The sequence below is a fragment of the Rhea americana genome, unplaced genomic scaffold (assembly GCF_003343005.1).
Source record: "Rhea americana isolate MKP2758 unplaced genomic scaffold, rheAme1 scaffold_82, whole genome shotgun sequence".
Classification (NCBI taxonomy): domain Eukaryota; kingdom Metazoa; phylum Chordata; class Aves; order Rheiformes; family Rheidae; genus Rhea; species Rhea americana.
This window is the reverse complement of record NW_028187001.1, coordinates 594,625-608,781: the sequence shown is the minus strand read 5'-3', so window position 1 is coordinate 608,781 and position 14,157 is coordinate 594,625. Positions and strand designations below refer to the sequence as shown.

Genomic DNA, 14,157 nt, shown 5'->3' with positions numbered 1-14,157 from the left:
GAGTATTGCATGAATTTAGGTACCTTCTGCAGTGCTAGGTTCTATCAGATGCCTGCTTTGCATGCTGTAGAGTCTGCTGCACAGATGAAGCCCAGCCCACTCTGGATGTAAGGGAGCTCCTGGGCTTACAAAGCCCAGGACTTGCAAAAAAATAGGATTTGCAAAATTCAGTGTTTTCTGGCAGTCTCACTGTGGACATGTGGTCGAGCTAATTATCCTTGTTGTATCCAGGATTTCTGTTCAGCTGACCAATCAACAAGAGCTACTGGTCTAGCAGGGTGGACAGATATCCATCTAGCCAAAATTTCCAAGTGCAAATGATGATATTTCCAGAAGAATCTGGATAGAGTATCGGTTGTGGACAAGGATTATATAAGTGAACATGTAGGAAGGGGAACTGATCGCATTAATCCAGCTATTATAGATTGCCATGCCTGGCTATCCCAGGAATGGATTAGCCAACTGGAGGGAAGGAGTTATTCAACCCAAGCTTTCTGGATGAATTCTTTTTCACTCTATAATAGAGCCACTGATGGTAAAGGTAACATATGGTCACACCACCCTTCACCAGTCTTCTGTAACAAACACTGCATTACTTTGTCATTACTACCAAAAAAAGGGGTGAATATTTCTCTGCTGTTATTTCCTATATAGAAAATCATTATTTCATCTCCATCAAGGAAGCAGGGCTTAGTATTGCTCTAATTTTCCAAACTGTAAAGGAAGAGACTCTGTCTGCATTGTGAAACAGGCACTACAGCTTTTGCTTCCTAGAACAGTAGCTTTGTTGGAATCTAAATTCTCCCATGACAAACTACTAGTTTTTATAACTAAAATTCAGGTTTGTATAAGAAATTGTAAAAACATCTATTGAGCTCTTTAACATCAGCATTTGACCCTATATTCATAGCCAGCATTTCAAGACACTATAAAGGCAACAATTCCACAGAAATAATAAAAAAATTTACCAAAGAAATATATTATATATTATGTTTGGAAGAAGCTTTCTAGATGGTTCTCTTATGTGCAGCAAACACATGAGCCTCAGCTGGAAATAATTTCCTTCTTTTATTTCCTTCTCCTCTTTTTCTTCCTTGCCTTCTCTTGCTTTGTTTTGCCTTGCCTTACCTTGCCTTGCCTTGCCTTGCTTTGCTGGCAGCCTCAGGCTCATGTTTCATTTTCAGCAGCTGAATGCTTAAAGTCTGTGTTGCCATGCCCTACCATTTTGAAAAAATATGCATCAGAATTAACATTAGTTATTAATACGAAGAAGAATGAGTTCAAGGAAACAGAACTCTGTCATATAGTCTTATAGCTGGGTTGAGAACAAGGTGCATGTAATTACTTCTAAACCGCAGCACTTTCTCATCACATTATTTTAGACAATAACTTGGAAACTGACAAAAAGAAAAAAACTATCTAGGAATCTCCTAAGTACTTTTTTTCCTCAGCCTTCTTTAGTGAAAGGGATTATTGCCTTTAAAGTTGGTGAGTTTCGATACTACTCTTTTTTTGTGTGTGTGCACGACAAAGCTTTAATAAAATAGAGAAAAGTAAGAAGAATTAGTAATAAGAAGAATAATTCAGTAAAATAAAGGTAAAATTAAGTTCTTTAAATATATTTTAAGAAGAATAGGGCACAAAGAGGGAAAGTGCATTTTAATGAAGAGGATGGAAAAAACAGATACAACTATTGTATTCAGAGCTAGGCTGCTTTCACACATCAAGGTTATATCTGTTCTTTCAGAACTCTTGCAAAAATAATGCTCCTGTCATCTCTTATTCTGTTAGATATTCATATTTGGAGCAATTTTTAAAATGGATATTTTATTGACAGCCTAACTTCCTGTATCTTGGCAATATATAGACAGGATTTTGAAAAACATTACTTTTAAAGAGTTCTTTGGGGACTTCAGCTCTAACACTGATTTCATTCAATTCTTTTCATTTTTTTTTCTAAATGCATTTCAGCTGCATAGATTTATTAAGAAATATAATTTTCATATTAAGTTACACATGGGGTTTTGAAATAGTTGCGCGCCTTCACAATCAACAAAAACTTGTTTCTCCTTCTTGTATGACATCTCACTGGTGATGTGAGACATATTTGCAAACATGGTTTTATAACTACATATGCACATGGAACGAGTTTTGAAGCACTTCGGTTCAGATTAGTCCCATGTTTCTTCACAGGAATAAAGTCAGCATATTCTGGATCTTCCCAACTCTTTTACTCAATACAAGCCCAGAAATTTGGCCAGTAAGTACTTCTCTACTCCCTCAAGGTAGAATACAAAGGGGAGAAATGTTTCAGCTGGATCTAAAGCATATAATGAAATTTCTTTTTGAGTAAGTGTTAGCACTTTAGGCATGTTAACACGGCAGACCATCTTGGCAGGCTGTCGTAGACCTGTTGGAAATGTGGTTGTAAATCTATACCATGATGTACTATCTCTCACCATGGTGTACTACCTCTAATTTTCAAGCAAGTTAATTCGGAACAAACTTGGAATTTATCAGCATGGAATCATGTTGCACCATCTAGATGAAGTTTTTGGTGACTCCAAACTTGCTACCTAGAGAGCCTGTATGCTCCTTGTCTAAGCTTGTCTCTAAGTTAACTTTCTCTTCAGAGTGTTCGGTTAGCAATATTTACTGAATTGTCTGCACCAATGTTAAGAAATTATCCATTTGAATGGATAATGTATGAAAGTTAATGTATGAAAGATATTTATCTTTATATTTTGCATGGAAAAACATAGACATCTCCAAGTGAACAAGTGAAGCTGAAACAATCTTTGTAGTCACCTGATTTTAAAGTGCCATTACCAGCAGAAGAGTAACAGTCTGTGCAATTTTTTAAGCCTCCCTATATCTGCTCCATTTGAAAAAATAGAGTATTTGGAATGATACTAAATATGATACCATAGAATAAAATACAATATGCTTCTGGAATGGACCTTAATCTATACAAACACCCACAATTTGTGCTTTCATTGCTGCTAGCACAGTTTTGTGATCCCAGTCCTTGTAATGCTGGACGTCTGCAAAGAGGACACTTCAGGGAGCATACCTCATGGCCCCTTAGACTATTACAAACAGACCTTCTTCTGAATTCTCTTCTAGGAAATTGTACAAAACCTGAGCAAGCACATGAAATTATGGATATGTCTTGGAACGCTACCAGAAGGATTGTTAAGGCTGTGCCCCTAGTGAGAAGAGCTGTCAACCCAAGTAAACAGAGAATACAGTTTGCAATCTGTAATCCCACATAAAGCAGCTGTCTTAGATTAAAAAAAATATACAAAATTCAAGTGAGAGGCATCTTATGTGGGTAGACAGGATGGAGGATTGGGAACACTTGAATTCAGACTAATTCTGCCGTGAGATAGAAAAAGACATCAGCATTCAACATGTCACTGAAAATTTCTCCAGAGATATTTGTCTGTATATATAAAAATATAAATATATAAATATATTTATACTATATATATACKTATATATGCAGCAGAATAAGTGCAATATCTGGCTGTAGCAAGATATTTTTGAGTCTAACATCCAGAAAACACACATAGACTTTACAAAGGCCCCAGTGAGATTAGATGTCTTATTTTCATGAAGGTGCTTTCAGAAATCTAGTCAAGAAGATAAACACTTTGGAAAATCTGGCTTCTAAATTCTGAAGTATAAGTGTCAAAATTAGCAGTAACTCATTAAAATCAATATCTTTGAACCTTCTGGCCATTCCATAAATCGACAGAAATCCTCCTCAACTCAAATACAAGGGTTTTGCAATAATTTAACATCTCACTGATACCACTTTCTCAGGTATTCTTATTAGATGAATGTTTACACATACCTTTCAGAAACATCAAAAGTTGTACAAATATTTCTTGGTAATAAGAAATTGGTGATATAAAATGATTTCCTTACTTTTGGGAGAGAAGCTCTGGATCCTGAACTTTGAGTGGTCATTGTCAAAACTGTAGTGATACCCAGTGCGACTCTAGCTGGAGCAGCATCCATGTTGATCCAGAAAGAAACCCAGGATAAAATGACAATCAGCAGGCTAGGAATGTACATCTGGATTAAATAGTATCCCATCTGACGCTCCAAATGAAACTTGACTTCAATGCATGTAAACTTTCCTAGAACATGAAATTACTTTCATAAATGCTTTTTGTACATTTTTGTCTTATTTTCTGAACATAAGTTAGCTGCCTGGCCTCTTTTCTAACCTAACACTAAAAACTGGTCCTGATACACAAACATGAGTCATCCTTTTGTTGCACTCTAGCTTGAGAGGTGACCACATGATATTCCCACAGAAATCCTAAAGCAGACCTGTGCCCAGTTCTTCAAAGTAATTGAGAAAATGAACAGCAGCACAGTTGTTTCAGTGCCAAAAGATATACTGTTTTTTTATCAAAATTGAATAAGATTTTACGTTAGTCAAATACAATATTTAGTATTAAAAGGTGAAAATATTTTGCTCTTTTAATCGGACAAGATGAAACAAACATGTAATTATATAGACAAGAAGTAAAAAATTAGTCTTATGGTTCTGTGGTAGATTACACCCTGTTTCATTCTGATCATGTCATTTGCCAGTGTCTGTGAATTACTTTTCACAGCAATATCAACTCAAAGTCTACTCTGCTACTTTGAGTTTTGCCAAGAGTCTAACTCCAATAAATCCACAAAAATCTCTTGTGTAAGTTAAGCGATTCTTTAAACAATAAATAGCTTCTCTATGACAGACAGAGGAGCACAGAAGTTTAAGATCTCCTGACCCTGGAGCTGGTGTTGCAGTGGGTGTTGCAACATCCCAAGTTGCAAAAGCTCATCAGTTATTAATCCAGTCACTTTGTGCTGCTCTCCAAATTACTGCGTATCCTGACTGTGGTGAGATACTGAGGAGGATCTCACTCAAGGCAGACTAACCCATGTACATTAACTCATGCCTGCAATGTCATGCTAACTGTTTCGAAGAAATCCTTCTGCGCTTGCCAGCTAAATGTGTTGTCCCTCGTCCATCCTCTGGGGAARGGGTAGGGTGGCCCTGCGTGCAGCGACGGTGTTAAAATAGCTCCATCTGGCAGCGGGTCCCCAGAGCCGGCGCTGCAGCCTGGACAGCGTGCATGGCACTGCCGGGCTGGGGGAGYGCCTGCCAGGAAAGGCTACAGCCTACAAGAGCTTTTATTCACATTGCAATTTAACTCCAAATCGGGGCTCCAGAGGAGACAGTAATATGGACATCCGTAGCTGAAGCGTTCCTTTGCTTGAGTGCTACTTTTCAGTTCCCCTTGCCATGCTACACGCTTTTAACTTTGGTTAGGTGCTTTCTTCCTGTGGAGTGGGAGCTACTAATTGGTGTTTTTATCCTTTGCAGGGAATCTTGATGGGTGTACGAGGAAGCTGTTGCCTGAAGGGGCATATCCCCTTCTCTCCCTCCTCTCTTACTGTTGATATTCCACCTTGCAGAGTGGTTATCTGACAGTAAATAATTAGAAAAGCAGCTGAGCTCACCTATTCAGATTTCAAGTCATGCAGCGGGAAATGGCTAAATTTTGTATCAGTCGAATTACAAGTGGTAAACTCCGTCTGTTGGAATTTACTCATCATTATTCCCTCTGAGTGTGAGAAATGGGGGAAGTCATAGCAGTTGCTCTTTCCACAGCTACTGGACTGAGCATCACAAAGTTTTCCTTCTCTGGCACTTCAAGCACGAAAATGAGAAACAGTATTTATAAAAATTAAAAACAATAATTTTCTTTTGAATGTGATTTTATTTTTGACAGAGGCAGAACCTCTCATGTTATGTTATTTCACCAAATGAAACAAATGTAGTTAATGCAACCAGATTGGCTCTTATACTGAAATGATGAAAAAGCTATTTTAGATGAGAAGGATTATATCTAATCCCAGGATGCACCCAGYAAACCGTTCATAAAAATCTCTGAATGCTGTCCCTATTAAATATACTCCAAGCAGCTAAATCCAAATTTTTACAGAGCTCTCTCTGCTCTGTAAAGCTAAAGATAGAAAACAGTTGGATGTTTTTAATGACAAATCCAGAATAAATATTACATTATTAAGCAAACATTTCATTTCTCAACATTTCATATTTATAAACTATTCAGATCATCAAYGAAAGCAATGTATTTTCAAATAATACATCTCATAAATTAGACCACACATAAAAAACTGGWGAAAATTTGATGTTTTTCCTCATCAGCACTTTGAAATCTTGGAGAAATATATCAGGTTCAGAAAAGTCAGTATTTTAAAGCTTATGAATCAATACTTAAGAAAAAGATTCAGTTTGATAAAAATGTTTCATTTTGAGGAAATCAAACCAACTATTTTTTTCCAATTTTGTCATTTACAATCAATTACAATGTTTTTAAATAAAATGGAAAGATGTTTGGAGACAAAATATATTCCAAACAACAAGAAAAAAAAGAGAGAATTTCTCTTTTTTCCTTATATTTAAAAATAATCAAATTTTAATTCCAAAATACTTTGTTTTCATCTCATCCATTTTCTCCCTTCACATATTGCCCACAGATACCATTAGGCAMAATTATTGATAGAAAAATTAGAATAATGCTCACCGGTGTTGTAATGTTTTGTGCAATAACCAAGTTCTTTATCTTCCTTCAGAATAAACTGTGGCAAGGTTAAACCTTCTGCAACTTGCACAGGCCCATCACTTAACCATTCAAATATCAGATCATTCATAGTATAGCCAACTAAGATAAAAAAAAAAAATCAGAGTGTGTTAGTTGGTAGTGGGCTGGGAAACACAAAAAAAAATTATTAAGTCTGAAAAATGCCTCCTATCTCAATAAATGTTACCTCAGTTATATCCTTAAACCATCCAATTAGCAGCTACACTATTGCTATTAGTTAAAGTTTACTATTACTGTGCTACTCCAATATTGTAAGAGAAACAAATATGTAGCACAATTGTTTTCTGAAATGCTGCCTTGGTTTTTTTTCTAAAAAAATGATTTTGCTGGCCCATAAAAGATACTGTTTACACCTGAAGTAGCATTTCACTCTGCCTATGTATCATCCTCTATTTTGCTTTGTTTTCATCATTCTTTGATTTTGCAATTGTTAGGCTCTAGCAAAATGAGGATTTCTAGACTGCACCGTGCTGGATCCTTGCTTAAAAGGAAACCGCAGCTTTTGTAAACCTGCAAGCCTGCTGTGCAGAGGTATGAAGCAGAAAGACAGAGGCTTCGTCTCACCAAGGTCAGTAGGCACTCTCTTTTTGACTGCAATGGCTACCTCTTCATGAGTCAACTAAACAGAGTATGACGCATTCTCTGGCCACAGATGCAGGTGGTAACTAGCAGCTCGCATCCATGTAGCTAAACCCATTCTTCCCCCCCGACACACACACAAAAAAAACCCCACAACCCCTCCCCCCCCAACAACAACAACAACAAACGAAATCAAAAAACAGATGGTTTGGTATGTCCTGCCTGTTGGGAATGATCCAAGGCTCATGTCGTCCTCTGAGCCAAGCCTGGGTTTTGTCTGACTGTGACCTGGTACAAGCCCAAACTGTGCCAAGGAGTGCGCTAGCAGTTCCACGGAGAAGAGGACTGTGCCAGTACCCAAGCCCATGCCTTGGCTGTGCTTAGGCTATTTGAAGGACCATAGCATATCTTGATCTGACATAGCTAATTTCTAATTGTGTACTCGTTGTTCTTGCTTCCCTGAGGTTTATTTTCTCATGTGTAGCATTACAGTGGTTGCACCAAGAAAAGACGCAATCCTGATAGGAGATGTAATGTTCCACAGAAGAGGGAGAGGGAAGGGAGATGGGACAGCACATAAAGTAAGGACCGGCATTAAAGGTGATGGACATTTAAAGCACTCCTTCTCCATGACTTTCCCTTACAAAATATGAATATTAAGTCTCACCACACAAATAAAGCAATGTATTACCAAAACTTATGGTAATATTTGTTCTTGGCTAGGTGAAGCAATTGGACACTCACAACTCTCTAGCTGCATTGTACATGTCTGTACATCCATAGGAAAATTCTTCAAGTCCATGGGACAGGATAATGTTAAAGTAAGCCTGAAAATTGAGGGAAAAAAAGTGCTATTGTTAGAAATCTACAGTTTTTATACAAAGCTCCACATTTAAAGTTTAAAGGATCACAGTCAAATCTGAGAGCCTCAGAAGTCTGACTCCCCATCCACTCTTAGCTTTTTGGGATAAGATCCTACAAAGACAGAAGCTGTAAGCAAATCAGCTGCTCTCTGGGTGCATTGGCTGATCAGAACCACGACAGAGAAGACAACAGCAAAATAGTATGAAATGCTCTCCCATTAAAGTACCAGTGAATGCTTTAGGTATAACAGCAATCCCAAAGAATACAAAAACTGAAATAACCTGTCACAGGACACACATTTTTAGGCTTTGTTTTGGAAAAGGAAAGGAAGAAAACATAACCATTAAGTTTTTTTAAAAAAAACAGACAGTGTTTTTGTTATGTATGAGGTCCATTTCCGATCTTCATTCTTACTGTTTAGTCTTTAAAAAAAGAAAAACAACACAGTAAATGCTAGAATTATGCAGTATTACAAGATAAAGAGTGCAGACAGAGGAAAGTAAGCCTAAAGGAACATTATCATACAAACTAAATTTCTCTTTTAATTTTTCAGGTGTTATTCTCTCAGATAAAACACAATTTTACTAGGCTGGAAATATTTTTAAGGTTTTTTTTTTTCTTAGTTCTGTTTACATTTTTGCATTTAATAGAAATCTGTTTCAAGACTTCTCTGCTGTTGTTTTTTCTATGTAGAGAGAAGAAACAATTTTAACAAATAAAGATTGTGAAACGATGTAATTACAAATAATTAGCTGCTTTGAACAACAGGAGAAGTATCAAGATGTTCTTTTAAGTTATCTAAAAAGAGCACATTTGTTATTTCAGATTACTTTCAGCAGAAAAAAAAACCTTTGGCGTACTGAAAGCAAATAAACAAAAACCTTTGGATCCTTTTACAGTTAAGGATGAGAACTAGATTCTCTGATTTGAAGGTATACTTAAACTTTAAAATGATACATTGAAAATATTTTTTTTTAATTATTCCAATGAACCTATGTAGTGACCTAGAAAATAATCTGTCCCACAGGCAAATGTGATATATAGAGAGAAATATTTCATTAAGCTCTGTCTCCTTTGGTGACTTTGTGCTCCTCATGATACTTGTGTTTCTAATCACATATGGGTGATTCAATCTCCTTGAGTCTATTTCTTTATCCTCTGCATTTTTTTGTGATGCTCTGAATGGGAGTTTTAGTCCTGCCCTACAATTGAATCACTATAATGACAAAAACATGATTTTTAGGTAACTGAGACCAAAACAGTCTGAAAAAATCATAGTCATCATCCCTGTGCTTTTGTCTACTCAAACTGGGGCCAGGTTTACCTCAGCTTGTTAGAGGGTGGTGCTGCTAATGCCACAGTCGTGGGTTCAGTCCCTGTATGGGGCTATGCTGAGGGTTGGACTAGATGATCTCCAGAGGTCCCTTCCAACCTTACCATTCTACGTGCTGCATAATGTCATATTGTTTTACTCTTGGCACAGGCTTCAGTTTACAAGATGTCAATATGAGGAAATTAGAGACTGGTTGTTGGTGGCAGTGAAGTGCACTGAGATGAAGAAAAGCACCTAGTAGTCCTCTCAGGCCCACCATGGGTTCTAACTCCTATTTAACCTATGAGAGCAAATAGCGTAAGCATTTTAAAAAAACATTAGTTACCTAGAGAAAAAATAAATATAGTGTATCTAGTATATCTAGTAGATACATAAATACCTTTGAAAATCTGCCCCTTACTTTTTAAATATTTTAAGTGCTCTACAAATGTTAAGTAGTCTCACTTTACTAGATAATTTCCTGGATTAAAGACTAAGCTATTTTAGCAGCTAATCCTCAGTATTAACAAAAGACTTCTTCTGCCTTTTTTCTGAAATGTTGGTATATCAAGCTCTTCATTCTTTTCAGTCATCTTCTAAATATGGATTAGATGTTTTAAGTTAATTTCAAATGTGTCTTTATGCAAATGATTTTCAAAAAAGCTGCAAAATATGCCATTTGCTTATGTTCATAGAAGTAGATATGGCCTACCCACCACTCGAATTTCACAGACTGTAAGGCATAGTCTCTGTTTCCTCTCTCCTTCATCCCTTTCTCCTCCCCAAAGCCCTCAGAGAATCCAGGGGGTTGACTACATACATAGACCTGATGGGCATGGGGGGTCTACTTTTATTAGTCTACTATCAAACTCATGAGAAAGCAGACACACCCAGCCACAGCTTTCAAACCTCCTAAGGATAAATTGATCCATCTCCACAGAGTGCTAGATAGATATGTCATTTTTTTTTCTGGATATGAGCAGAGAACCTCTTCTTTCTTTCCCTAACAGTGTCTTTCAGAAAGACTAAACTACTCTCCACTCACCTGGACAAATGGAAAATCATTTCTATTCATTGTACTGATGAGGCCAGTCCTAGAGAGTATGCTCTTATAGTTTTACTTGTTTTTCATCTCAGCAGAGTAGCTATTCATAGTCAACATCTTTACTTCTGTAATCCACTTTTACTAGGAGTAATGCAAATGTTGAACTCAACTAACTCAACACTTACTGCCTAGCATCCTGCTTCTGACCGAGTAGATCCATTGATTTTCAACAAGATTAATACAGATTAAATGTTAAGCTGCTGGAGTTTGAAGTTGCTACAATGAAGTCCATGGTGGTGGATCAGTTTATAGCAGTGGACTCTTTTTCAGCAAAAATGTGATCTTGCAAGTGTTTCCAAACACTTGCCATGTCACTACTTGCATAGTCACATTAATAAGGAAACAGGATCAGCAATAAAAAGTGTGAGGCAGCCTTAACTACAAATATAGCTCCCCGCACCACCTGTAACAACGATGTTATTGATAAAAAAGTTTTCAGAAAATGAACAGTCTCACATTTACTTGGCAAATTCAAGAAGATTCATGAAGATTTGTTACAAAGTGCATGGATGAATACTTTAATCGTTAATAAAACAGAATAAACTGCTATAGAACAATTATTTTTTAAGAAATCCTTCTGCAAAAACATTTGAGATGCATAAATAACATATTTTATAATGTAACATCGTAAATAATGCCTTTTTTGATAACTCTTCTGAGTTTTATGAACATCTGAATAAAATTGAAAGGAGAAGAAACTGAACAAGGACTTTATTTTGTCTTCAGCTACCTGAACACTCTTTTGCCCCTATTAGCTAGGCTCAGGTTGTACAGCTAGTTCGAGGGGAGAGCTCTGAGGCTGGGCACTTTATATTTTCCAGTTGAGCAGACAAGAATCAAGAGGAAAAAGAAGATAGTCATGACTCCAGCTCCGCCTGGCACATCAAGCACAAAGTCAGGGCCAGTATGCAGCTCTGGAGGAGAGGCAAAGTAACTCTTCTTTCCTTTTCTGCTCTCTCTCGTCCTACAGTCAAGGATGAATCGGTCTCTGGAATAATGCAGATTACTGCGTGCAGAAAACAAAGAATGAACTAACAGCCATCACTGTGACTCCCCCCAAAAGAAAAAATAAAAGAGAGAGAAGTGATTAATATAACTGCGAAATGCTGCATTAGAGGCCAAATACTCCACAGCAGCATTCTCTATATTAAACTTTGGACTAGCTTCCTCCTTCCTGAGGTTCCATTCACACACGATGTAAATCCTTCTGGGCAGCATATGCTGACTATTTAAATGCCTTCGAAGTGCAATGGGCAGGGCTGGAACTTCTTCAAACAGCATTTCTTTCAAGATCCTCTCTTTTATCCCTTAGCTTCCTCAGGATGTCTTTGTAAACATCATTCGGACTCAGGCGGTAGGGCCAGTCTCTCTTCCTACTCTAGCCAAAAGCCCCATTATCAGCATTATTCAAATAATAATTCCCCACTTCAAATGCCCCAATTCTACAGCCAAGGAGGCAGAAGTCCTGCAGACTGTGGCCTCCTTTGTTACAGAACCCAGAATAATGCATCCTGTGGGGCAGTGGTGGGAAGAAAAGCTTAACTATATCTTATTAAAGACTACATCAAACACAATCACGTACAGAAAAGGGGAGATGAAAGGCACTGCATCAAAAAATGCTCATGATCTTCAACACTTGAACACTTGGTTTTGCAGTGTCAGTGTTTTTTCTAGATGGAACCAGACTGGCGCTTGGATGGGCCAACAGGAGGGCTCAGCACAGGTATGATTTCTTTATGGCCATACTGTGGCCATAAAAACAGCAACTGTAGCCAGTCATCATCTTCTGTAAGGAAACACCAGTGCAGGGGGGTGGTGCACATGTGCAGCCAAGGGATCTCATAGGTATTTGTGTGCACTGCAGTGAAGTCCTGAGTTCAGTGGTGGGCTAAGACACCGCTTTGTGCTCACTTAGTTCCTGTTTATCTTTTACCCGTTCCTGCCCTTTCCCTATTCTTATTCTGCCCCTTTCCCTATTTACCTCAACTCCTCTTACATCTGCCCATCTTCCCTGCATCTCTCCTCTTCTGGACCCACACACTTTCAGAGAGCTCAGTCTCTTTCCTCTGCCTCCTAGCCTATCTTCACTCCTTCTCCCCTCCCTTTCCTGTTGCCCTTTTTATTACAGTTCTGGCAAAATACCACTCCCTACCCCTCCCTGGAGTATCAAGATGTGAGGGCAAGTCCATTGTATGACATGTAACTGACAAAAGAGCACTGTCCATCAGTGGAAATTACTCAAAGGCATGGTCCTTTAATTAAAAAAAAATACAGTAAAATATCTCTAAATAGATTGCTCTCAGAATCATCTCCAGCCTGTTACTTTCTCTTACAGTTTTTCATATCTAATGCTCTTCACTATTATATTGAAGCTCCAAACATTGGTACTACTTTCTCTGATAATCCCACAACTCCAGAAAAGCACTTCAGGGTATTACACATGTAGCCAACTTGGTCAGCAGCACAGAAGTGAAACAAAGAACTGCCAGTACTAGGTTGAAGCCTTAAGGAACTGGGTTTACATATTACAGAATCCAAGAATTTAACAAATGTAAGAGAATATCTAACTTTAACTAGAATTTGTTATATTACTTAATCTGGAGCAAACATTAAACAGTATAGTCTAACCCCATTCATATTTATAAAATGATAACCCTCATCAGCCTAATGTGTTATAGCTCACCTAAAACTCCATTTGATCTGTGTAGTAACTCTTATATAGGAAGAAGACATTGATCCCACACCAGAAAGGCCCTGTAGAGCTCACAGTATGAGGTGTCTGAGAACAAGAGGAATAATGTTTTCATTCATTATCCTCAAAATGTGGTAGTTCGTAAGTGGGCTACAGGACAGCAGCATCTTCGTACATTTTTTTTTCCAATGAGATATTACTACAGTCAGTCTTACAAAATAGAGAAGTACTATTGGAAATTTAAATAGTGCTAGACTACGAGTGCCTTCCAACTCCAAAAAACCCATGATTATCTGCACACAAGTATGAAAAGCAACAAATGCCTCACGATGAGTGGGTATAGTATCAGAAATAACACTTAGCTTCTATTCTTACCACTCCATTCTTTCAAATTTCTCCCGTCTGCAGCTTAGCTACTAGGGCAGGAGGCATTACAATTTAGACTTTTATACTGCATATATCAGAATAGAACTTGTACTAGCATGGTCACTGTTAACACAATCTACCTTCTATTTTTATTAAAAGTCTTGTATGTGTGCAAAGCCCACAGTGTTGGGCCTGCTGAGACAGGAAGAATTTTTTTTAGTATTGCCAGCTTTCAAGATCATCAATTTCATGATTTCTAGGGTTTCTCTTAAAGTTCCAAGCTGACGATGAAGCTTCAAAGAAATTCTTAGCGTTATTTTTAGACAATTAAATTTCTTATTCTTGTACAGCTGCTGAAATAACACAAAAATATTACCTAAGCACAAGCAGAAAAGGTTCCCCATTAAATGGCAGGGGAGATGGAGTTGCACAGCAACCATGACAGCATCGTGTGACACAGGAGCAAATAGCATTCAGACTGGTGCCACTGAAACAGGGAGGAGAATCTAAAATCTCCTTATATCCTTCCTAGCCCTCCCCCCCC

The 14,157-nt window shown here is 37.7% G+C and overlaps 1 protein-coding gene across 3 annotated transcripts in view; it reads right to left on the bottom strand.

Annotated features, from left to right (window-relative positions):
• Positions 1-14,157, bottom strand: part of GLRA2 (glycine receptor alpha 2) — a 126,955-nt gene that overhangs the window by 75,666 nt on the left and 37,132 nt on the right. For all 3 annotated transcript variants that reach the window (XM_085323189.1, XM_085323190.1, XM_085323191.1), the window contains exons 5-7: positions 8,019-8,101; positions 6,618-6,755; positions 3,934-4,148 (exon numbers count right to left, since the gene is read on the bottom strand). In XM_085323189.1, coding sequence (XP_085179315.1) covers positions 3,934-4,148; positions 6,618-6,755; positions 8,019-8,101 — 436 coding nt within the window. The remainder of the gene's footprint in view (positions 1-3,933; positions 4,149-6,617; positions 6,756-8,018; positions 8,102-14,157) is intronic.